Source organism: Dendrobates tinctorius, unplaced genomic scaffold (genome assembly GCF_039654945.1).
Source record: "Dendrobates tinctorius isolate UK_male_01 unplaced genomic scaffold, ASM3965494v1 ptg000144l, whole genome shotgun sequence".
NCBI lineage: Eukaryota > Metazoa > Chordata > Amphibia > Anura > Dendrobatidae > Dendrobates > Dendrobates tinctorius.
The window spans coordinates 3,832,714-3,858,153 of record NW_027361811.1 but is presented as its reverse complement, the minus strand read 5'-3'; the positions used below and the strand labels follow the sequence as shown (position 1 = coordinate 3,858,153).

The 25,440-nt window shown below is 44.0% G+C and overlaps 1 protein-coding gene across 17 annotated transcripts in view; it reads left to right on the top strand.

Moving 5' to 3' along the window:
• Positions 1-25,440, top strand: part of AOPEP (aminopeptidase O (putative)) — a 767,795-nt gene that overhangs the window by 155,579 nt on the left and 586,776 nt on the right. For 16 of the 17 annotated variants that reach the window (XR_012220365.1, XR_012220366.1, XM_073545970.1 and 13 more), the window contains one exon: positions 9,603-9,851. The exons of the other annotated variant lie outside the window; for it this stretch is intronic. Coding sequence is in view for 14 of the 16 variants with exons in the window: in XM_073545970.1 (XP_073402071.1) it covers positions 9,603-9,851 (249 nt within the window). In the remaining 2 variants the exon portion in view is untranslated. The remainder of the gene's footprint in view (positions 1-9,602; positions 9,852-25,440) is intronic. 17 annotated transcript variants of the gene reach the window in all.

The window sequence follows — 25,440 nt, the reverse complement described above, 5'->3', positions numbered from 1 at the left end:
ACTAGGGCCATGGAATATCAAGATATTCATTGGCCCTTTGTTTCTCTTTATTCAACAGCCGCCAAAGAGATGCAGCAGCAGCAGCAGAAATGGCATCACTGGCAGCAGCAATACCCACAGCCATGGAGTCTGGCCATCAACAGGACAGCACATCATCTTCTGGGAGCCCTCCCTCGCATCGTCAGCGTTTGACGGTAAGTTTTTATTTCCAAAATCCATCATCTCTGTAATATATGTCTATTCATTGCCTTTTATTTCAAAACAGGAATCACAAGATGAAGAGGAGCTCCCAGAAGAAGAAGGAAGGGGTGGACAGACGCTTGGAGTGGGCTCACAATTCGTAAGTTTTTTGCATCAAACGCAGAAACACAACATCACACTACACACAACACATAGAAAACAATGTTCTGCAGACCACACACAGCAAACAAATGCCTACATCCAAACTCATAACATTTTTTGTTTTCTTCTCTAGTCTTCCCAATCTGGTGCTCGGCCAAGAGGTCCTCGCAGTGCCTCCCAGGGTCGTCGGCGACAGCAACGCGGCGGTCACCAGCGTGTAAGTATAAATATTTTTGCTTTGTTTTTTTGCACTTTTTATTTCATTTCTTTTGTGGAGGCTAATTATGTTATTTTTGTCTTTTTCTTTAACAGCCTTCACAGCGTGCTCCCGACTCTGACGGTGAGGATGGAGGGATTGATGTGGACCGCCTCATCGATCTCGTCAGAGAAAGGGAGCCGCTCTGGAATATGGCTGACCGCCGCCACGCTGACCTGATCATTACCCGACGACTCTGGGAGGAAATCTGTTCTCTCCTTGTGGGCCGCTGGGAGGACCTCGAAGCTCGGGACCAGATTAAAGAGCGTAAGTATATACAGTAATGGTTGCTTGATGTAAACCAGTGTTTCCCGAACTCCAGTCCTCGTGGTCCCCACGGATCATGTGTTCAGGATTTCTATTTACTATTGAAATCCTGAAAACATGACCCCTGGGGACCATGAGGACTGGAGTTTGTGAAACACTGATGTATACTAACCACTCCTTTCTCGTTTCAGGGAACAGAATTGTGAATCGGTGGCGGTCTGTGAGGGATCGTTTCAAGAAGGAGTTCAATAAAGAGATGCGGGCCCCGAGTGGATCTGGAGGACGCAGGAGCAAGTACAAGTACGCACAAGCCCTGTCGTTCCTCCGGGAAACAATGCTCACCAGAAGGTAAATATTACACACCACATGTGAAAAAGATGTAACTTTTTTTTTTCAGCCAGGGCCATACCATGTCAGTATTTTAATTGTTTTTTTTTCTCTTTATTCTACAGCACGGTGAGCAGCACTCGGGAGCCTGCACGATTGGACCCTTCTGAGGCGATCCCTGAGGAGACCGGCACCGAGGGACACTTCGACCGCCCCGGTACATCTGCACCTTCCCTGCCTTCCCACACATTCGACCCATCTGTCCCATCCACCAGCACAGGAGCATCGTGGCCGCCTACATTACATGAAGCTGCTGGTGAGGAGATCGCTTTCCCTTTACCCCACCCTTCTGCCCCTGCCGCCTCTAGTACACCTGCGGGTACTGGGCGGCAGCGGCAGAGGGGTCAGGAAAAGAGTTATGCGCAAGAGTTATTGCATCTGAATGCATCTTTCCAGAACTGTCTCAAAGTCTTGTCAGAGCAAATCTCCGCAGGCTTTCAGCAGATCAACTCCAGCATTCTGGAGGTGAAGACACTTCTGCAAACCATGCATTCAGAAGCAAGATCTTCGCCAAACCACACCTTTTTCAGGTCTGTTGTGGAGCGCATGGAAACGCTCTCTCCTGCCCAGCAGATGCATGTAATGCATTCGTGCCACGGTGCTCTACAGCAGGTTACCTCCCAACCTCCACCTCCCACCACTGTAGTTCCTCCACCTGCACCCCCTCCAGCCACTTTCCATCCTCCCCCTCCTATTACATCTGCACCCCCTCCAGCCACTTTTCATCCTCCCCCTCCTACTACATACCAGCAACCTGCCCAGTACCAGCAACCTCCCCAGTACCAGCAACCTACCCAGTACCAGCAACCTCCCCACTTCCAGCAACCTGCCCCGTACCAAACTCCTTCCCCGTACCAAACTCCTTCCCCGTACCAAACTCCTTCCCCGTACCAAACTCCTTCCCCGTACCAAACTCCTTCCCCGTACCAAACTCCTTCCCCATACAACTTTCCATCAACATCATCTGCTCCTACAGTCCCTGCCCAACCCTCCACTCCACCACCCACCACCTCTTCTGCTTCCCACATGTCCACCCATTCTGTAGTTTTTTCCACACCTTCACCTCTAACTGTTCCTTCCCCACCACGATCCCAGTCCTCTCTCCACACACCCAGTGTCGAAGTGTCCCGCAGCCCCTCCAGCAGTATTTCCACCCCACAATACACAGATTTGTAATGTGTGTTTTTTAATAAAAATGCCCATTGGGTTTAAAACCTTTATTAAAAAAGTTTTTTGCACTTTAAAAACATTTTACAAAAAAAAAAAAAATTTTAAATAAAAGTTAAATTATCGTTTCACAATGGTTGTCTGTCTTTTCTTTCTGCGGCGAACTATGTTTAAAAAAAAGGTTAAATACAGGGTATTTCAAAGGTAAAAAGGTATTCAAAACCAGGTATAACTGTGGGTAAATTTTAGCTTTTTGCCACAGTTGTGTTCCTGGTTGTGTTTGAAGCAAAGTATTTCACCTAAAAAGTTGTGTTTATTGTTGGTGATTTCCTAACAATGTACACAACTTTTGTTAAAAGGTGAAATACTTTGCATAAAACACAACCAGGTACACACCTGTGGCCTAAAGCTAAAAATAGTAGACCATGACAAGATAGCCAACTTTGGTTGGCAAAGGTATATACTGTTGGTCCAGAAGGTACACAAGTTTGGTTAGGGCACAAATCTTTCACACTCTGTCATCCTGCCAGTGTACTCTGCCTTGAGGGGCCACAAGGGTCAATTTTAAAAACCGGATCCGGCGTAATCCGTCGAAAAAACGGATAGAAAAACGGATTAACCGGATGAGACGGATCCGGTTTTGTCTGTCAAGAACAAGACGGATCCGGCAGAAAACCGGATCCGGCACATCAGGTTTTACAAAACATTTGCTGGATCCGGCATTCCGGCACGACGCCGGATCGCGCCTGACGCCGAAAACCTGATGTGTGAAAGTAGCCTAAGTGGAGCTCAGCGGATAGCACTGGGCTACAGTATGATGGCGCCCAGCCACACCTACATCAGTGAATTATGCAGCCCACAGGGGCGTGCCCAGTTCACTGCTAATGTGGCTGCAATGTTAAAGATAGGGTCGGCGTCCAACCACTGTCTCCTATGCCCAGGGCAGCCATATTTGCAGATTGTATGTGTCAGCGACCATTACAGACCTGCAAAGCAAAATGGCAGCGCCCAGGGGCTACATTAAAACATTATTACGAAAAAACATAAATCCTAGTTAGTACATTTGCTGAAACAACATATTTTGTTACTTACTTTTTTTTTGCAAATTATATAAAATTGCGGCACCTTCCCTTTGATATAATGTTCAGTATAGATACTTGTACTCTAAATCCTTATTAGCATATACTAAACACATGATGTGTCCGTGAAGTACACCAACAGTCTGCACTACTTCTATGTAAATTTCTACCATGCTGTATGAAGGCACAATCTAACAGTGCATAGACATTACAGATACAGTATACAGTTGTGGCCAAAAGTATTGACACCCCTGCAATTCTGTCAGATAATACTCAGTTTCTTCCTGAGTATTCCGCTTCTGCTTGGTGCACCCCTGATGTTTCCAAATATTTAAGTCACCTCCACACCTACAGTACTTGTTTTCTTCATCTTTCTCCACTGCCACTTTTCTTTGAATGGCAGCTCTGGCTTTATTGCGTCAGAACAAAGCTGAAGTAAATGTAAAATAAGCACTTAAATATTTTTACCATGCCAAAGGTGCCCCAAGCACATGTGCTTGGACTAAACAGTAATTTTGGGTTGACAGACTCACTTTAAGATGTATGGAACTCCTTTAACTTGGATTGAGACCATCATTTTTTGGGTCATTGGTGTATACTGTACCAAAAAGTGTTACAAATCACCGTGTGCACCACAATTGTGCAAAAACAACCACATTTTACACTGCATTGACCAAAAGTTTGCATGTTGGCATTACATGGTCTCTGTATTTCAAACAAATGTATTTACGTGAATATGACCTTATTTCATTTTCTGAACTTCAAGCAGTTCCTAATGCCCCAAATATAGTTTGTTGCATGTACCTTTCAGTAAACATGGTGGTAACTACTTTAACTACCTATTTTATTTTTAATTTTTGGAGGAAGTATTTGAGTTTGGGAGAATTTTTTGAGTTTGAATAATTCTGCAACATTTTGTCTTTTGTAAAAATCTGAAAATAGCCCATAAGTAATGCTGTGCCAGCAGCTGTCTTTGGCAAAATTAAAACTTACTCATTAGCCATGAATGGTGCTTGAAATTTGTCATTTCTGTCACACTGTTTGAACACAGCTGGAGTGATCTCATTTTAGAATCCAACTGAAAGAATAGATTTGTGTTAGAAAACTAGTGGCAAATAAAATTAGAACATAAACATATTAAAAAAGTCATCTTAAATAACGTGCCATGAATGCTAGCAGGTTGTTTTTGGCATTTCAGCTATATGTTGCTCATATTATCATTATAAACCTTAATATATATAGCTTTAGAGGGGTTGTCTGAATCAAGCTCTGTTCAGACCATTAGTGTACTTCTGAATATAATGGTCATATAGCTTAATTTAAAACTGTCTGTCATCTAATTAAAGAGGTTGTCCACTACTTTAACAGTGATGACCTGTCCTTAGGATAGGTCATTCATGTCCGATTGGTGGGGGTACGACACTTGGCACCCATGCCGATCAGCTGTTCTTGGCGCTGATGGCGGCCACGGTCGGGTAATGCACACTCGTCCTCTGTTCAAATTAATAGGGGGTGGATGGTGCAGTACCTGGCCGAGACCACCATCAGTAGACAGAGTAGCTCTGTAACTGATCATTTCCTGATGCCGCTGGCACCGAAAACAACTGATCGGTGGAGGTGCCAGGTGTCACATCCCCATTTATCAGACCTTGATGACCTATCATGCTTTCTGTCCATTTGACCACTGCAGCCAATCTTTGGTCCTAAAAAGCCTAATGGTTATCACTGCTTTAATCAGTGATTGGCTACTGCTCATGGTTAGGTATTTGGCTTGTGGTTAACTACAGGTTATAAACAGCTGGATTGGATGAAAATGAAAAGGGTGAGTAATTATTGTTTTATTAAACTTTAATGCATTTCTTACTATTTCAAAATCATTTTATAGGAGAACTCCTTTATTGTCAAAGCTTTAGAATGAACCAGGATGTCTAAAATATCAGCCCACAGCTAAATATATAAAGGGCAGATCTTAAGTAGACAAGAGACAATCCTTAAACAGTCACTCCTCATTCTCAAGAATTTTAAAAGACCACACCTCATAAAAATAATATTAAAGAAGGAAGATGCACAACTGTAGTAGCTTGGTGACTTTCCATCAAGTACTCAAAACAAGTTGACTTTATAATCATTTGTCATGCTCTGCCAAAAAAAAGCATTCTGCTTAGTCCCAAAATAAAAAATTTAATTTTGCTCTAATACGAATATGTATGCAACCTTTTTGCCCCTGTTGAAAGCAAACTATTGCATTTCCAATTCCCTAAAATCTTTGATAGCATGCCAGAAAGGAAAAAGAGTCATAATAGAAGATTTTTCCAAGTTTATGACATTCAGATTACAGTGCTAGTCAAGCTCGCATGCAGTCATCTGTCATGTCACCCTAACTAGCCAAAGCAACACCCAGTGTAAAATGAGAGGTTTGCTTTATCTTTTGCCAGTATTCAGGCAATGGATGAGGGAAACAATAAGATTGTCTGAAGAAAAATATCTACTTGAATGTGTAGACTAAAGGCCCTCATAGACATTAGATAGGTATTGTGTAAATGGTCATTCGACCAACAGCTATCTCCTCTGACATTACTCTACCTAGGAGTGCTCAGTTTGACTTGTGTATTCTCTATCAGAAAGCCACTGCTAGACTCCTCAGGACATCCAATAGGTAGAATCCTTCTCTTCCCCAATATCTCAAGTCAAGAGGCCACCATAGACATTAGATAGGTGTCACGTAAATGGTCGTTTGACCAACAACTATCTCCCCTTAACATTCCCCTAAGTTAGAGTGCTCGGATTCGCTCGTATATTATCTATCAGAGAGCCGCTGCTACACTGCCCTGGATATCCAACAGGCAGAACCCTTCTCTTCATCAATATCACGAGTGAAGAAGCCACCATAGACATTAGATAGGTGTCGGGTAAATGGTCATTCGACCAACAGCTGTCTACCCCGACATTACACTACCTAGGAGTGCTCAGTTTGACTTGTGAATTCTCTATCAGAAAGCCACTGCTACACTCCTCAGGACATCCAATAGGTAGAATTAGATAGGTGTTGCGTAAATGGTCGTTTGACCAACAGCTATCTCCCCTGACATTCCCTAAGTGATCTGCTAAAATTGTTTTCTTATTTAAGTGATCATATGCCAAAAGAGTGAAGGCTGATGTAGCTACAAAATTACATATTATCTTTGGGATGGGATTTGTTAAAAGCTTCAATAGGTGTGATGGACAGGTAACCTCATGACCCAGTCCAAATAGTGTACAGTCCAACATTTTTATTTTTGCACTTTTAAGTTAAAATGTCACTCTTTGTTACAAGGTTATTGCAATAAAGACCAGTCAGAGGCAGCGTCGGACTAGAGCACCTTGGGCCCACCAGAGAAAATCATTCTTGGGGCCCACTATGTAGCTACATAGAAATAAATACAAGACAACCAATTGTGTGGTAAACACACTAATATCAGGGTATAATATAAGGTAGTACACGTCTTAATTATGTAGCAGGGGTTGGGGTAGAATCATAGAGGGATAGCCCACTCATAGAATATAATGTAGCCTCTCTCATAGATTATAATGTAGCCTCCCTCATAAAATATAATGCAGCCCACCTCATAGGGTATAATGCAGCACCCCACAAAATAAAATGCAACCCCCTCATAAGGTATAACACAGTCCCCACCATAGAATATAATGTAGCACCCTCATAGGGCATAATGCAGCCCCCCTCATATAGTATAATGCAGCACCAACACAGAAGATAATGCAGCCTCCCCATAGAGTATACTGTAGCCCTCATATAGTTTGATGTAGCCCCCCCAGAATATAATGTAGTCCCCTGAGATAATAATGCAGCCCCACCACAGAATATAATTCAGCCCCCCCATAGAGTATACTGTAGCTCCCTCATATAGTATGATTTAGCCCCCCAGAATATAATGTAGTCCCCTGAGAATAATGCAGTCCCCATCAGAATATAATGTAGCCCCCTCATAAAGTATAATACAGCCCCTCTCCACCCCCATCATTGTCCTCATCACCACCTCCATCATTGCCTTCTCCCCCACCACCCCTATCATTCTCCCCCACCACCCCATCACTGCCCATTCCATCACCTCAATCATTGCCTCCGCCACCACCATCATTGTCCATCACCTCCATGATTGCCTCCCACACCGCCATTATTGTCCATCACCTTCATTATTGCCTCTCCCCACCACCATTATTGCCCATCACCTCCATTATTGCCTCCCCACCTTCATCATTGCCATCACCTCCATCATTGCCTCCCCACCAATCATTGCCCATAACCTCCATCATTGCCTCCCCCCACCATCATTGCTCATCACCTCCATCATTGCCTCCCCCACCGCCATCATTGCCCATTACCTCCATCATTGCCTCCCCCGCCTCCATCATTTGCTCATCACCTCCATTATTGCCTCCCCCGCCACCATCATTGCCCATCACCTCCATTATTGCCTCCCCTGCCACCATCATTGCCCATCACCTCTATTATTGCCTCCCCCAACCAATATCATTGCCCATCACCTCCATCATTGTCTCCCCCACTGCCATCATTGCCCATCACCTCCATCATTGCCCATCACCTCCATCATTTCCCATCACCTCCATCATTGCCCATCACCTCCATCATTGTCCACCTCCATTATTGCCTCCCCCAACCAATATAATTGCCCATCACCTCCATCATTGTCTCCCCCACTGCCATCATTGCCCATTACCTCCATCATTGTCCACCACCTCCATCATTGCCCATAACCTCCATCATTACCCATCACCTCCATCATTGTCCATCACCTCCATTATTGCCTCCCCCCACCAATATCATTGGCCATCACCTCCATCATTGTCTCCCCCACTGCCATCATTGCCTCCCCCCACCAATATCATTGTCCATCACCTCCATCATTGCTTCCCCCACCAATATCATTGCCCATCACCTCCATCATTGTCTCCCCCACTGCCATCATTGCCCATCACCTCCATCATTGTCTTCCCCACTGCCATCATTGCCCATCACCTCCATCATTGTCTTCCCCACTGCCATCATTGCCCATCACCTCCATCATTGCTTCCCCCACCAATATCATTGCCCATCACCTCCATCTTTTCCTTCCACCACCCCTCACACACACACACAGCACCGGTCCGCATCACTCACATAGCAACTCATCACACACACACACACACACACACACACACACAGCACCGTATCACTCTCACACACACACACAGTACCGTATCACTCTCACACTCACACACACAGCACCACATGCACACGCAGGCACACAGCACAACTCGCCTCCTCGCAACCGCAGCACGTACCGGAAGCCTCTTTCTCTTCGGCAGCTTTCCCCCTGACACAGCACTCTGGATGATGACGTCATCCAGCTGGGCTGTCACAGACAGGAAACGCCCAGAAAGTAGGAAGCCGGGATCGGCTGCTGGGAGGTGAGTTGTGCTGTGTGTCTGCGTGTGTATGTGGTGCTGTGTGTGTGGTGCGGTGCTGGGGATGGGCTGCCCGCTATTAAAGAGGAATGGTATTCACGCCTCTCCACGCCCATAGGGACGTGGAGAAGCGTGAATATTCATTTCACTTTAGCAGCGGGGACAGGAACTTGTCTCCAGCTGCTGCTAGCTGGCACAGGGCGGGCCCTATACCCACTGACTTGGGGGCCCCTCGAGCAGTGGGGGCCCTTAGAGCAGTGGGGGCCCTAGGCACTTGCTGGCCAGTATGCCAGCAGGTGTCGGTGCCTGGGCCCACCGGAGAATCCTCCGGTTCTCCGGTGAGCCAGTCCGAGCCTGGTCAGAGGGCAATTATTTGGCTATTTTCATAATGACAAATACTGAATGGCTGGCAGGAGCAGTAATTGAATACAGTTGCTACATATGACTTCCAGCCCACACGTGCAAATTTCCTAGAAGTTTCTATAGTTTGCTAATATAAGTATATAATTTTCTACTCATTTCCATATTATCAATCAGTAATTCATTGATGTACTAAGAATTTTTGTTATTTCGGAAAGTGTACATTTTTCTTTCTGATCCTGAGCATATTGTTAAGTACTCTTTTGTTTCCCATCTAACAGATCCTCAGAACACGAATGTAGACATTTGGAGTGTCCTTGCCGTTATAGAAGTCTTGAGGCCCACTCTCAGATTTGCATACCTCATCGTATTTTTGCTCCAGATGTGCTTAAAAACCAATGCAAACAGATGTTGATTCCTGTTCTTTCTCAGTGCCTTGAGGCAGCCTACTCAGTCCTAGGCACCCACCCGTTTTCACGACTTGACATACTTATAGTGCCTTCTAACTTCTCCAGTCTAGGAATGGCAAGGTAAGACCATCGCCTTTTACATTTACAGTGTCACTTATTTGGCTGTGTGCTGTTGTTTCAATACAATGAAAGTTTTATCACCAGGAGATAATCACTGCCTGTACTACAGCTGGAGTGAGTCCTAGTCTAACCACGCCTCCTCATCTGATAAGCAGCTTACTGTCAATACACAATGTACATAGAAAGCTATGGGGCAGCTTTTGAGCTCCACTACATGCTACAAAACTCTGATTCTGTCATAACTGATACACCCAGAAAACTAAGTGATGCATAGCTGGAATCAGGGTCTCTGCCCGTACATTATGCTGCTCTCAGACGAGGTGGCAAAAACCTGGTGACAGATTCCCTTTAAACCAGGATATTCCTTTAATGTCATTCCACAAGAGCTCAATAGGATTGTGCTTACCAAAGCATAAAAGGTATTTCTACTTATTGTTTTTGACCAAATAGTTTTTCATAGACTGAAAATAAGCTAAATCTTATTGTCATGCCGCATAGTGACATTTATACTAATCAAATGCTGAGAACAGTGGATAGCTTGACGTGATAACTGACAGCAATAACTTTTGTGTTTCGCTATTACTTGCGTTCCATCTAAGTCTCCCACCATAACAGCCTCAGTTCCTCAGCCCAGATTGTGTTTTATATTTTCAAGACTTCCCTCAGAGAACAGGAATATGAGCTGTAAGTTAGGGATTCCTTTAATGACCTTTCATAACTCCTCAGTTTTAGATAAAATTATTTTAATATACAAAAACAATAGAAATATATGCAAAATGCCATTATCCAAACTTTACCATAAGCTGCTCTCAACGAATGTTTTGCCCATTGGTGCTTCCTCCAGAGCTTTGTTCCATGAATGGTGAAGATGACAAACATGGCTTGAAGCATTTGATTGAACAATCAATTTATAGAGAACAGACCATCTTTGTGCTACTTCAAGCATAACGTTATAATAAAAAAAAGTCAACTGGGTCAATTTTATTTTGCCTTTTACTTACATTTCCTCCAAATTCTTCACAAGAGGCATGATACATCTTTATTTGCTATTTTGCAGATCTTCTCTTCTTTATTCCAAACTCTTCACACGTAGGACTAATTTAGATGACAATTTTCAAAATGGTCCTATTTCCATGCTGAAGAATATTGCAATTTGTTATGTACGTTGAATGCGTTTGTTTTTATCTGTAGGTATGTTCATATTTGGCCAGTATGTCTGTGTTGGGTTTGGCCCACATGGGAACAGGTGAATCCCAGGGAGGGCCCCAATGCAGGACTGTGCCCCCATCTCCCTTTATGAGCAGTAGTTGACACAATACGCTTGAGTCACTATGTACAGTGAAAGGCCGCATTTCATCATTCATACATCAACTACTCAGCTCACTATTATATAGAAGCATAGGTAAATTTGTGAATGAGGGTAATGTAATATATAAAATGTGTAAGCTAAATTTGCATGGTTTCTTTTTTCTCCATTTACGGTTTCGATTTTTGCTCTTTGAGTTTTTTTTGCTACTTTCAACTTCAAGCAGATGTCATCTGGTGCTGGTTCGCTGACTGATAAGGCTAGTGTGCAGTTCGATAAGCGAATATTAGTTGCTTGGTTGGACTGTAATCGGTCAAATTGAAAAAACTAAACCAATAAAAAATTATTTTCAACTATGCCAGTATGGTCTTCATGCCTTGTAGAAGGGGGGGGGGTTGTCTTTTTGTAGACTTCTTTTGGTATGTATTGTTTTATTGTATTTTTTAGACCGAGAATTAAGTTGCCTCTGCGGTACATGTTGTAAATGGATTATTTTATCATTATCAATACAATGACCGAGGTTTCTGTAAAAATATAATGTTATTTATATGTGACTAGCTGAAGAGCCCGGCGTTGCCTGCGCATAGTAACCAACTGTGGTTATAACAAATTATAATGATTATATTGCACATAAAAACATTTCACATCATATATTCAACACTACAGATTTGCAACACAAATTAACTAAACGATTACCTAAGTATTGATAGTATTTTATTTTCAACTCATTCAAGAGCCTTTTGATAAAAAACATGCGTATCTGTGTATCTAACCCTATCCTGTGTGATATTGTCTGCTGAGCTGTGTATCTAATCCTATCCTGTGTGATGCTGACTGCTGAGCAGTGTATCTAATCCTATCCTGTGTGATACCGTCTGCTGAGCAGTGTATCTAACCCTATCCTGTGTGTTACTGACTGCTGAGCCATGTATCTAATCCTATCGTGTGATACGGACTGCAGAGCCATGTATCTAATCCTATTCTGTGTGATACTGTCGGCTGAGCCGTGTATCTAATATTATTCTGTGTGATGCTGTGTGCTGAGCTGTGTATCTATTCCTATCCTGTGTGATACTGACTGCTGAGCTGTGTATCTAATCCTATCCTGTGTGATACTGACTGCTGTGCTGTGTATGTAATACTATCCTGCGTGATACTGACTGCTGAGCCGAGATACTGGGCTCCGCCTGCAGTCTGTGTCAGAGGGTGGTCTGTGTTGGCACGGTAATAAATTGTGTTATTTCCAGCTTTACAGAAGGAGGATAACACCATAGAAATGATAAGAATAATAGGCAAAATTGTTTGGTGAATTGGAACACGCGAGGTTAAAATTTCACCTCACAACATAGCCTATGACGCTCTCGGGGTCCAGACGTGTGACTGTGCAAAATTTTGTGGCTGTGTATGTATGTGTGTATGTCCGGGATTTTGTGGTTCAGATGCCAATCCCGGACATACACACATACAGTGGGGCAAAAAAGTATTTAGTCAGTCAGCAATAGTGCAAGTTCCACCACTTAAAAAGATGAGAGGCGTCTGTAATTTACATCATAGATAGACCTCAACTATGGGAGACAAACTGAGAAAAAAAATCCAGAAAATCACATTGTCTGTTTTTTTTTTCATTTTATTTGCATATTATGGTGGAAAATAAGTATTTGGTCAAAAACAAAATTTCATCTCAATACTTTGTGATATATCCTTTGTTGGCAATGACAGAGGTCAAACGTTTTCTGTAAGTCTTCACAAGGTTGCCACACACTGTTGTTGGTATGTTGGCCCATTCCTCCATGCAGATCTCCTCTAGAGCAGTGATGTTTTTGGCTTTTCGCTTGGCAACACGGACTTTCAACTCCCTCCAAAGGTTTTCTATAGGGTTGAGATCTGGAGACTGGCTAGGCCACTCCAGGACCTTGAAATGCTTCTTACGAAGCCACTCCTTCGTTGCCCTGGCGGTGTGCTTTGGATCATTGTCATGTTGAAAGACCCAGCCACGTTTCATCTTCAATGCCCTTGCTGATGGAAGGAGGTTTGCACTCAAAATCTCACGATACATGGCCCCATTCATTCTTTCATGTACCCGGATCAGTCGTCCTGGCCCCTTTGCAGAGAAACAGCCCCAAAGCATGATGTTTCCACCACCATGCTTTACAGTAGGTATGGTGTTTGATGGATGCAACTCAGTATTCTTTTTCCTCCAAACACGACAAGTTGTGTTTCTACCAAACAGTTCCAGTTTGGTTTCATCAGACCATAGGACATTCTCCCAAAACTCCTCTGGATCATCCAAATGCTCTCTAGCAAACTTCAGACGGGCCCGGACATGTACAGGCTTAAGCAGTGGGACACGTCTGGCACTGCAGGATCTGAGTCCATGGTGGCGTAGTGTGTTACTTATGGTAGGCCTTGTTACATTGGTCCCAGCTCTCTGCAGTTCATTCACTAGGTCCCCCCGCGTGGTTCTGGGATTTTTGCTCATCGTTCTTGTGATCATTCTGACCCCACGGGGTGGGATTTTGCGTGGAGCACCAGATCGAGGGAGATTATCAGTGGTCTTGTATGTCTTCCATTTTCTAATTATTACTCCCACAGTTGATTTCTTCACTCCAAGCTGGTTGGCTATTGCAGATTCAGTCTTCCCAGCCTGGTGCAGGGCTACAATTTTGTTTCTGGTGTCCTTTGACAGCTCTTTGGTCTTCACCATAGTGGAGTTTGGAGTGTGGCTGTTTGAGGGTGTGCACAGGTGTCTTTTTATACTGATAAGTTTAAACAGGTGCCATTACTACAGGTAATGAGTGGAGGAAAGAGGAGACTCTTAAAGAAGAAGTTACAGGTCTGTGAGAGCCAGAAATCTTGATTGCTTGTTTCTGACCAAATACTTATTTTCCACCATAATATGCAAATAAAATGAAAAAAAAAACAGACAATGTGATTTTCTGGATTTTTTTTTCTCAGTTTGTCTCCCATAGTTGAGGTCTACCTATGATGTAAATTACAGACGCCTCTCATCTTTTTAAGTGGTGGAACTTGCACTATTGCTGACTGACTAAATACTTTTTTGCCCCACTGTACATACACACACACATTGAGTTTTATATATTAGATGACCAAAAGCCTTAGGCAGGGGCGGGCTGGGCCGGGTGGCAGAGAGGCAAGTGCCCCCCCGGACCGCTCCCCCAGCACCTCTACAGGGCCTGCCACACAGCAAATTGTGCGCGGTTGTGCCCGCTGTACTGTGACGCGGCCGGCAGCAGACACAGACGCCGCGTCACAGTGTATCATGACGGCCACCGGCCGGGAGCTGTGCACCGCCGTCACCTTGATGGCTGCACAGCTCCCGCTGCCCGCAGTCCCGCTCCCTCTCCACTTCTGGGTCAGGCGTGCGCGATGACGTCATCGCGTGCGCCGACTTGTACCAGAGTCCGGACCCTCGAAGCAGAGAGGTGCTGCTGGGCAGCGGTCGGCTGTGAGGTAAGTATGGCAAACTTTTTTTTTTTTTCTTTATGAAATGAAATAAATGTGTGAGGGGGTGCGGGGGCTGCAAATGATGAATGGGGTGTGAGTGGGGCCGCACATGATGAAGGGGGGTGAATGGGGCCACACATGATGGAGGGGGATGAATGGGGCCACACATGATGGAGGGGGGTGAATGGGGCCGCACATGATGGAGGGAGGTGAGTGGGGCCGCACATGATGAAGGGGGGTGAGTGGGGCCGCACATGATGAAGGGGGGTGAGTGGGGCCGCACATGATGAAGGGGGGTGAGTGGGGCCGCACATGATGAAGGGGGGTGAATGGGGCCACACATGATGGAGGGGGATGAATGGGGCCACACATGATGGAGGGGGGTGAATGGGGCCGCACATGATGGAGGGAGGTGAGTGGGGCCGCACATGATGAAGGGGGTGAGTGGGGCCGCACATGATGAAGGGGGGTGAGTGGGGCCGCACATGATGAAGGGGGGTGAGTGGGGCCGCACATGATGAAGGGGGGTGAGTGGGGCCGCACATGATGAAGGGGGGTGAGTGGGGCCGCACATGATGAAGGGGGGTGAGTGAGGCCGCACATGATGAAGGGGGGTGAGTGGGGCCGCACATGATGAAGGGGGGTGAGTGGGGCCGCACATGATGAAGGGGGGTGAGTGGGGCCGCACATGATGAAGGGGGGTGAGTGGGGCCGCACATGATGAAGGGGGGTGAGTGGGGCCGCACATGATGAAGGGGGTGAGTGGGGCCGCACATGATGAAGGGGGGTGAATGGGGCTGCACATGATGTTGTGGGGGGAGTGGGGCTGCACTTGATGACGGGGGTAAGGGGGATTGCACATGATGACTGGGGGGTAAGGGAGATTGCACATGATGAAGTTGGGTGAGTTGGGCTGCACATGATGAAGTGGGGGGAGTGGGACTGTACATGATGAAGTGGGGGTTAAGGGTACTGTACATGATGAAGTGGGGGTTAAGGGTACTGCACAGGATGAATTAGGGGTAAGTGGGAATGCACAGGATGAATTGGGGGTTAAGGGGGACTGCACATGATGAATTGGTGGGTAAGGGGGACTGCACATGATGGGGGAGTGGGGCGGCACATGATGAAGTGTGTCTGAGGGGGGACTGCACATGATGAAATGGAAGGGGGATAGGGGGCTACGAATGATGAAGGGGCACTGCAGATGAAGTGAGAGACTGATAGGGGACTGCAATGGATGAAGTAAGGGGACTTCATCATTTGAAGTCCCCCCACTTTAATTTGAAGTGGGGGAGAGGACGGGGGACTGTAAATGATGAATTCGGTGTGAGTGACGGGGACAGCAATTTAATTGAACGTGGAGGGGTGAGGAGAGCAAATGATGAATTGAAGGTGGGGGCTGGGGAGAGCAAATGATCTATGGGGAGAACAAATAATGAATTTTGAGAGTGGGGGAGTAAATGATGTATTGAATGTGGGGTAGAGCAGATGATGATGAATAGAGGGTGGGAGAGAAAGACATGACAATGAATTGAGGCGGGAGGGGCATGTAAATATAATGAATCGGGGTAAAGGTTAGAGCGGGAGGTACATAGTGGGGGGCGTTGAGGATGAAGTGCCTGGTAATGAATTGGGGGAAAGGGTACAGGTGCTAATTAATTTATATATTAAATGGGGAAAGTGGCTATTTATAGTTAGTGGGTGCACAGTGGCGGATTATAACTTATATTTGGAATGATGGGTAGCATAATAACCAATTATATATTGATTGTGGGTGCACGTCTATATTCAGATATGTAGTGTAGAAGAAACGGAAAAAGTGGGGAATGTGCTCTGAAAGTGGTGCTCTAGTAACTGTGTTATTTTACGCAGGGTCGAGTCCAGGCTGGAAGAAGTGATGGCGGTCTGAGCTTGATGAAAAAGAAAAGCAAAGATGAAGGACTTCAGCTAGAGACGTCACTGGTGAGTCAGTGTGTTACCTGTACACTGACACTATACACTGTATACTATATACAGAGCTCCTGTATATAATGTAACTGGCAGTAGTGATCACTGTATTACTTGTGCACTAACGCTATATACAGAGCTCCTGTGTACATTATCATCGGTGATCACTGTATTACCTGTACACTGACACTTTATACAGAGCTCCTGTGTATAATGTCACTGGTGATCACTGTATTACCTGTACACTGACACTATACACTGTATACTATATACAGCAGTCCTGTGCATAATGTCACTGGTGATCGCTGTATTAACTGTACACTGACACTATAAACAGAGCTGCTGTCTGTAATGTCACTGGTGATCCGTGTATTACTTGTACACTGACACTATACACAGAGCTCCTGTTTATAATGTCACCAGTGATCACTGTATTACCTGTACACTGACAGTAAATACAGAGTTCCTGTATACAATGGCACTTAGTATTGTGGTTTTTTTTTATTAATGATCAGTATTGTAATATTCAGTCACTATGTGGTGGTAATATGTGGTCTGGTCATGGTGTGGCGCTATTTGTTCCTTGTATGTGGTATTATTTGGTTACTATGTGGTGGTAATATGTGGTCTGGCCAAGGTGTGGCAGTATTTGCTCCTTCTATGTGGTATTATTCAGTCACTATGTGGTGGTAATATGTAGTCTGGCCATGGTGCGGCGGTATTTGTTCCTTGTATGTGGTATTATTCGGTCACTAAATGGTGGTAATATGTGGTCTGACCAAGGTGTGGCGGTATTTGTTCTTTGTATATGGTATTATTCGGTCACTATGTGCTGGTAATAAGTGGTCTGGTCATGGTGTGACAATATTTGTCCCTTGTATGTGGTATTAATGGTTGTTTAAAAAAAAATGTAAATGTATGTGACTCATTCCATTAAAGAAAAATATATAAATATATATTTATTTTTAATAGTTTAGAGTAGAGTAGGGCCCTGCCGAAAGAGTCTACTGTGTCATGGTATCAGCTTAAAAATTATTTTGGCCAGAACAGAAGCTGCTGGTTATGAATGTGATCTGGTGTTTGATGGGAACTGTTAATATCTGATCGGTGAGGATGTGGTGGAGAAGTTGAGTTTTTCCAAGAGTGGGCGGTGGGATGGTGAAGGCGGAGCTGGTGTGGAACCTGGGCGAAGTCTCAAGGGAACCCAAACATTTTGCCAGTATGGGACCCCGAAATTCCTAGTGGAAGCCCTGGTCTGTCTCATAAGCTGCAGACCGTAGCTTCCTGAGACCTCAGTGTGCTCACGCAGGCAGCGTGATTACATTATTGTCTCATGCCGCTCTGCGAACCAGAAGAGCAAATGGAGGCTGCAGTGCCAGGAATCAGGATGAGGTGAGTATAAACTTCTTAATTTTTAATATGGAGAACTGGGGCCATCCTTCTATATATATGGGAGAACTGGGGTCTATTATACTACTGTATATAGGGATAACTGGTGCCGTCATAATACATATATGGAGAGAACTGGTGCCGTCATACTATATATATGGGGAGAACTGGGGCCATCATACTATATATATATGTGAGGAGAACTGCGACCATCATACTAGATATGTGGGGAGAACTGGGGCCATCATACTAGATATGTGGGGAGAACTAGGGCCATCTTACTATATATATGGGCAACTGGGGCCATCGCACTATATTTATAGTGGAAACTGGGACCATTGCATTATATTTACTATATATATCCCTTATCTCTATAGTAAGCTCGGTTCAGCTCCAATATCTCTGTAGTAAGGTCTGTTCTGCTCCCATATTTCTGGAGTAAGCTCACTTCTGCTCCAAATCTCTGTAGTAAGCTCGGTTCTGCTACCTTATCTTTGTAGTAAGCTCGGTTCTGCTCCCATACCACTATAGTAAGCTCGGTTCTGCTCTCATATCTCTGTAGTAAGCTCTGTTTTTTACCCATATCTCTGTAGTAAACTCCGTTCTCTTCCCATATCTCCAGAGTATTCTCCGTTCTGATCCATATCTTTGGAGTAAGCTCTGTTCTGCTCCCATATCTCTGGAGTAAGCTCTGTTCTGCTCCCATATCTCTGGAGTAAGCTCTGTTCTGCTCCCAAATGTTTGGAGTAAGCTCTGTTCTGCTCCCAAATGTTTGGAGTAAGCTCTGTTCTGCTCCCATATCTCTGGAGTAAGCTCGGTTCTGCTCCCATATCTCTGGAGTAAGCTCTGTTCTGCTCCCATATCTCTGGAGTAAGCTCCGTTCTGCTCCCATATCTCTGGAGTAAGCTCCGTTCTGTTCCTATATCTCTGGATAAGCTCTGTTCTGCTCCTGCATCTCTGGAGTAAGCTCTATTCTGCTCCCATATCTCTGAAGTAAGCTCGGATCTGCTCCCATATCTATGCAGCTAGCTCCGATCTGTTCCCATATCTACATACCAGCCTATTTTTAAAGCCTGTTATCTATGCTGCTTTAATTGAATGGCCAGAGATAAGCAGGGAAAAAGAGGGCCAGTGCAACTCGAGGGCCACTGCCTTGTGATTGCCTCCCAGGCTGAAAAGTGCCAGCCATCCCCTGGCCTTATGTAGTAGGGGCCAGGATTGGGGGGTGGTCCACTGCTTACCGCGCACAGTCGACACAGAGACGAGACGGAGGCAGATTTCAGTTGCAACAGGTCCGGGTTTTATTGGCCGTTCTCCTGACGACCGTGGCCATACACCGCAGTTCCTTTACAGCTCTCCGTACTCAGGCCCGGGTACCTTCACCTTTCCTTCAGTCCTAGTGACGTTCCTCACGGATCTTTCCCTGGGGCTGTCCTAGACCTATCTACCGCCATCGCTTCACCTGCCCGAGGTCGTCGTCCAATCGGTACCCCCGGGGTCTCGTCTGTCCTGCGGTTTTTGATGTCAGGGCCACCCCCTGAATGTCTCTTCCCGTCAGTCCCCTGGTCGAGCTCTCCACCGTTGTCAGTCTTCTGCTCCTGAGCTCCTCCCGGGACTAGCCTCCCTGGAACCCTGTCCTGTCCTATTTATCCCCTCTCTCACTGGGAATTTCCCTCCTGGGTTCCTATCTCCCCGCCCCCCATGACTAAGCGGTTTCTTAAGCCCTAAGCTGATGTCAAGTCCTGAACTACACTCCCCCCTGCCATCTTGTGGTCAATTCTAGGTACTGCACTCCCTTTTCTATCTTTCCCAGCTGTTACCCTTCTGTCATTGCCAATCTCCGTCTATAGTGCACAAACCGTCCCCTCCTACTTCCAGTCAAGTCTGTCCGTCAAGTCACCCTCCCCACACTTAGGTCAGTTAGAAAGCAACATGTTGATTATTACAATTCGAGCTTCTGGAATCCCCTATGATTAGCTGATGTTGCCAGAGACATGTGCTGCCTACCAAACGTTTTCTGTACAGTGGTTGCTAGAAAAGTGTATTGTATGTCCATTCAGATGACTGGCCATCCATCTGTGTAGCACAATAGATCTACTCGTAGAGGGTAGTCCTAGGTGGGTGGCTTCACCAACTCTTCTGTATATATGTTGTATGATGGCATGTCCGGTAGAGAGGGGTTCCTTAGTAAGACAATCCTTAACTCTATGGCTGTGTGAAGCATTGATTTTATTAGTCTGTATCAGAGAAACCGAGCTCATCCTCTATAAATATGTATTGTGAAATTAATCCTCAGATTTCTGGTTATTTAGATAAAACAAACATGCTGCCATATTTGGAGAAACTTGTATTTGTTATACTCAAGTCACTCCAGTTTCTACCCTTTTTAAGGACATCTTTTTGGTGCTTGTCCTTTGTAAAGATCTCCTAATCAGCAGCTGACGTATTAATAAAATGGTGATTTTATCAGGATCTTAGCTGCAGTATTAGTCTGTGAAATATTTGGCAGCGATTGTCTTGAGTCATGTTCTTTTTGAATATAAAGATGAAATTGTCCGATATTAACTAGTTGTGGCTGACCAGAGATGTGAGGACATAGAAGGGCTTCTTTCAGACAATGCTTCATTTTGGCAGTTTAAACTTCTGTCTTCTAGCTTTGACTACGGCCATTATGTAGATTTGAAGAATAATTTTCTCCGCATGCTTCAATTCATCCATCTGTAACTGAGTCTCGTAACAATGTTGCTAGTCTTGGGCGGCATTGGGTTTAAGCCTTCAGCCCCTGTGTGTACGGAGAAGAGCAGTAGTAATCGTCTCAAAAACCATATACTCAGGTTACACGTAATCCTTGATGTTGGCTAAATAAGTCTGTTCCCATATGCTAGCAATCATTGATGTCAGCTGGAAAGTCTGTTTTACTGATTAAAGACGAAAATGGCAGGCACATTGTTTATTTACTCCATGTCACATCCTGAATTTTGACCAGTAAGTCTTTTCATTCTATAAATGTCACAAGCATCTCTTGTTTACGGTGGACATTGTGGTAATTTGCTTTTGATCATCTACTTGAAACTTACGGTCCTGCAGCTGCGTTTTACATCCAGTTTCCGGTCTTTTAGCCAACACTAAAATTACAGGTGCTTTTGTCACAATGTTCTTTTAGGCTATATTTTGTGTGAATGCTACTACTACTACATTATTTAGATTACTTGCACTAACTGCATAAAATGTCATCTTTATAAATGGCAGGCTGAACTAAGGCCAAACCTTAGATACACAACATTGCTTAGAAATTAAAGTTACTCATGCACAACTACTGATAATTTGATGAATACATGGAATATTTGTCCAACTTTTATGCTGAGAAGTCTGTTTTTCTCCGTATTGTCATCCATATTCCATCTGTGTGTCATCTGGATGCCTGTTTTTTTTCACCTATATGACATCCTTTTTTATACATCAGCAGTAAATAAAATTTCAAGGCCAAATACAACTTCCTATGTTGTTAATTGCAATGTATCTATCAAAGTTGGATGCAATATGGATAATCCATATGGGATCTGTTATTTTAGGCACCCATAGACTTGAATAGGCGAGTCTCATCAAATACAAAAAAGACTAGTACATGCTGGGATTTTTTTTTCACACTAAATGTCCTCAAAACTGAAGAAGTCAGTAACACAGTAAAATAATGCAAGTACACACTTTTAGAGTATGACCCAGAAAAAATAAAGAAAAAAAGGTGTATCCGCTCACCAAATGTAGATTGCCTCCATCAATTGCGGTGCACAGAGACGCCAGACCAGCTTCCGGGGGTGGTAGCACTAATGAGAAGGAAAATATCCAGCATCCGCGGCAAGGTTTCATAAAATTAAAACATCTCTTTTATTGTGACATTAAACCAAAAAATAGGTAAAAAACATGTCAAAAAAGGAGAATGGAAAGGGGTGGGGTTAAAGGATCCCAGGGGACACAGGTATATGCGTTTCGAACACATGCTAACGGGTGGTAGCTTCTGGGTGGTAGCAATAATGAGAAGGGAAAAATCCAGCATCTGCAGCAAGGTTTAGTAAAGTAAGACATTTCTTTTATTGTGACATTAAAACAAAAATAGGTAAAAAAAAAGTCAAAATAGGGCGGGGGGGGAAGGGGGTGAGGTTAAAGGTTCCCGGGGACACCGGTCTCCGTGTTTCGAGCACACACTCTTATTGTCCAAATTTTTCTGGTTTTGGTGTGGCTTTTTTTTGAGGATTTCCCACTACGGTTTCCAAAAATACGATTTCTAAAATCTAAAAATAATGAATAAATTAGTAGTCACCAAAATCTGCCGGGGACAGGAGATTAGTCGGAAAGGCGGATCCCCAGAGGCTTCTCCCTTCCCGCTGTCCCTAGTTGCTTCCCGCTGTTACTAGTCTCGCTCTGTGTGCATGTTTAGGCAGTGACGTGTCACTCACTTAGTAGCAACAGGGAGAACCTGCCAGCGACCTGCCTGTCTTACTAGTTTTCTGTGCGGGTCGGCAGCTTTTAAAGTGCTTCAGATTCAAACATGGATGACTGAAATCATGCAGTCACTGTCCGATACACTCTGCCCGATCCACCAGAGGCATATAGAAGCTTTCAGGTTTTCTTTAACTGCATGTATTTTTTATTTTACAATTGTACACCTGTGGATTTTGTTGCAGATCTTCAGGTAATACTGTACAACATAGGTACGTAGTACAGGATTTTTTCAACCACATTGATTTCATTGGGGTAAAGCCTCAACAAATCGTTGCTTATCCTACTGCTGAAAGTAACATGTAATGCACATGGGAAGTTCATTTCCATGGGGGAAAATGGATAGAAAATCCTCATAATTTCCATCCCATGTGAGCATAGCCACAACGTGAGTGTTCTTTCAGACTAGTTCTGACGGCAAGCAACACAGTGAATTTAAAAGTTCTACTAGGCAGGTTATAATGATAAACAAATCTTTTGAAATGTGAATTTACAGAATCGCAATTCAGTTCACAGCAAATCAAAAGTTTTCCAAAGCCTCCAAATGCTCTAAAAAGTGTATATGACACAATTATTTATTTTACTCATTTATATGGTGCCATTAATTTTCACAGCACTTTACAAACATCATCATCATCAATGTCTCCATTGGGGATCATAATCTAAATTCCCTACCAGTATGTTTTAAGCGCGTGGGAAGTGTTCCCGGAAGAAAACCATCCGAATTTGGGGAGAGCATTCAAATTCCTTGCAGATGTTGTCCTTCGGGATTTGAACGCAGCGCTGCCATGCTAAACACTGAGCCACAACTCTATTCTCTTTTCCTCAGACACTAATCTACCTCTATGGTGTCACACACTATCTGTACAGTTTCTTTAAAGGGGTTGTCCAGGACGTTAACATTGATGTTCCCAGTATCGGCAGTGGGTGGAATGAATCTGTTATGGAGCTACACAGGACAACTCAGTCAACTATGTAGTGGCCACGGCAAGATACTGCACATCCGCCACTATATCAAATCAATAGGGGATGGATGTACAGTACCTGGCTCTGACCACTATTCCGGCGAGGGAGTGCGCGGCTCCGTAACTGAGCAGTTCCAGCTGCCACTGATTGGCGGGGCTGCCCGGTGTCTCACCCCATCAATCAGACATTGAAGATCTATTATAAGGCCATTAATGTTAAAGCAGAACAACCTTTTTATTGTCTTACGGCCTTCTCTCCCTATCTTTACGGTTAATCTGAGAGCTGTGACATACTCTCATTTGTCCAGATTTACCACAAAGTAGCTGCTTTATTTCTTACTTCTGTGTTAGTTCCTCCGGATTGGCTCTACTATAACATGTGATATGATAGTTCCAGGGCATTATGAGGAATCCCTCGCTGCGACACCTGAGGTAATTGTATCCTTTTCAGGCTGATGTAATCTTCTGCAATATTTAAAATAACTTACTATTTCAGATAATTAGCGCAAAGCGAATCACAAATTTGCCATGTCCACCGAATTCCTAAAACTTCAACACTGATTCAATTTGCATCACATCGATTCGCTCATCTCTATGATCAGCACTTTTATGTATATAACTGGGATTAGACGACTTAAAGATTAGTAGCTGTGGACACCATGCTTTAACAAGCAAGATTGGATTTAGAAATCTATGGGCCTATATTCCTTATAGCTCCGGTTTCTTATGAGTTGGAAACTATCAAGCATTGACAATATGCAAATGTTTGACTGACAGAAATTGATGCCATTGGTCAGAAATTAATTGATGAACAGTCATCGGGGGATTACACGGAATATCAAATATGGCCTGGATGTGTAACATGTATACATAGAGTATACAGCTAATGTTAATGACCTTAAGTAGGTACTGAGCTTCTGTAACTAGTATCATTAATTGGTAAGATCTTTCAAATTGCAGTGCTAAAAAGATGGTATAATATGGTCCATCATCTCATCAATTATTCCATGATTTTGCAACAAAATAGCACTTAGGTTTGCAAAAGATTTACAATACCTACCAATTTTACAAGTTGTATACATTCCCCCCCCGGAAGGATGGGAAAAAGACAATCTAAAGCCAAATGGACTATGTTTTCTCAGCTGCCACACTTTTCAGTAAAACTGTATTAGCCAGTTCTGTTAACACATACGATGTATTCAACCACATTGAATTCATTATAAACCTGCACTTTACAAGTCCCATTTTCACTGTTACGAAGGGTTATTTCACTGAGATTAGGACCGTATAGGTGCCAAAATACTTTTGTACAAATAGTTAAAGGAAAATTTGTATTCCATGTTTTTTTCCCATGCAGATCGCTAATCTTGGTGCTCTCTTTCACACTACACATGTAATTTACGTTGAAAATAAAACAAAAGCCAATAATGATATTGATAAAGAACTGCATACACACATTGATGAGGCAATACAATTTGAGTAGAATGATTTCAAACATTAAAGTAAAAAGGCAATTTGCCAGAAATGCAAAGAACCATACATTTTTTTCTTTAGCAATGTTCCTCAACTTCTAGAATGCCAAAAGGGGTACATGCCTTGTCCAGGAGGTCCAGTAGTTATTTTTTCCCCACACATCATGATGTTGGTAAAGTTTTGCCTAGATTGTGGGAAATTTGTGACAAAAGCCCAACAAATGTCACCATTCCTCCCTACCTCCTCCTTGTGATTTAACTTCACCCTGTCTGCCCTAACGTCCCTATATCTTTTATACTCCTATCGCCGAGCAGGATACCTAATCCCTGCCTGACCCTAGCAGTAAGCCCTGCATAGGAAAGGATATGATATGCACTAGTCAGTCCCCACTAAAACTAAAGACAGAAGAGGATAGACGAACAAGGGGAACACTTAACTTACAGTAAGTAGACTCAGAGAAGTAGCACAGATGACCTCCAGCAACAAGAAAGGAGGAAGATAGCTGACTGCTATAGCTCCAAGCCTCAACAGGGGGAAATGGAAA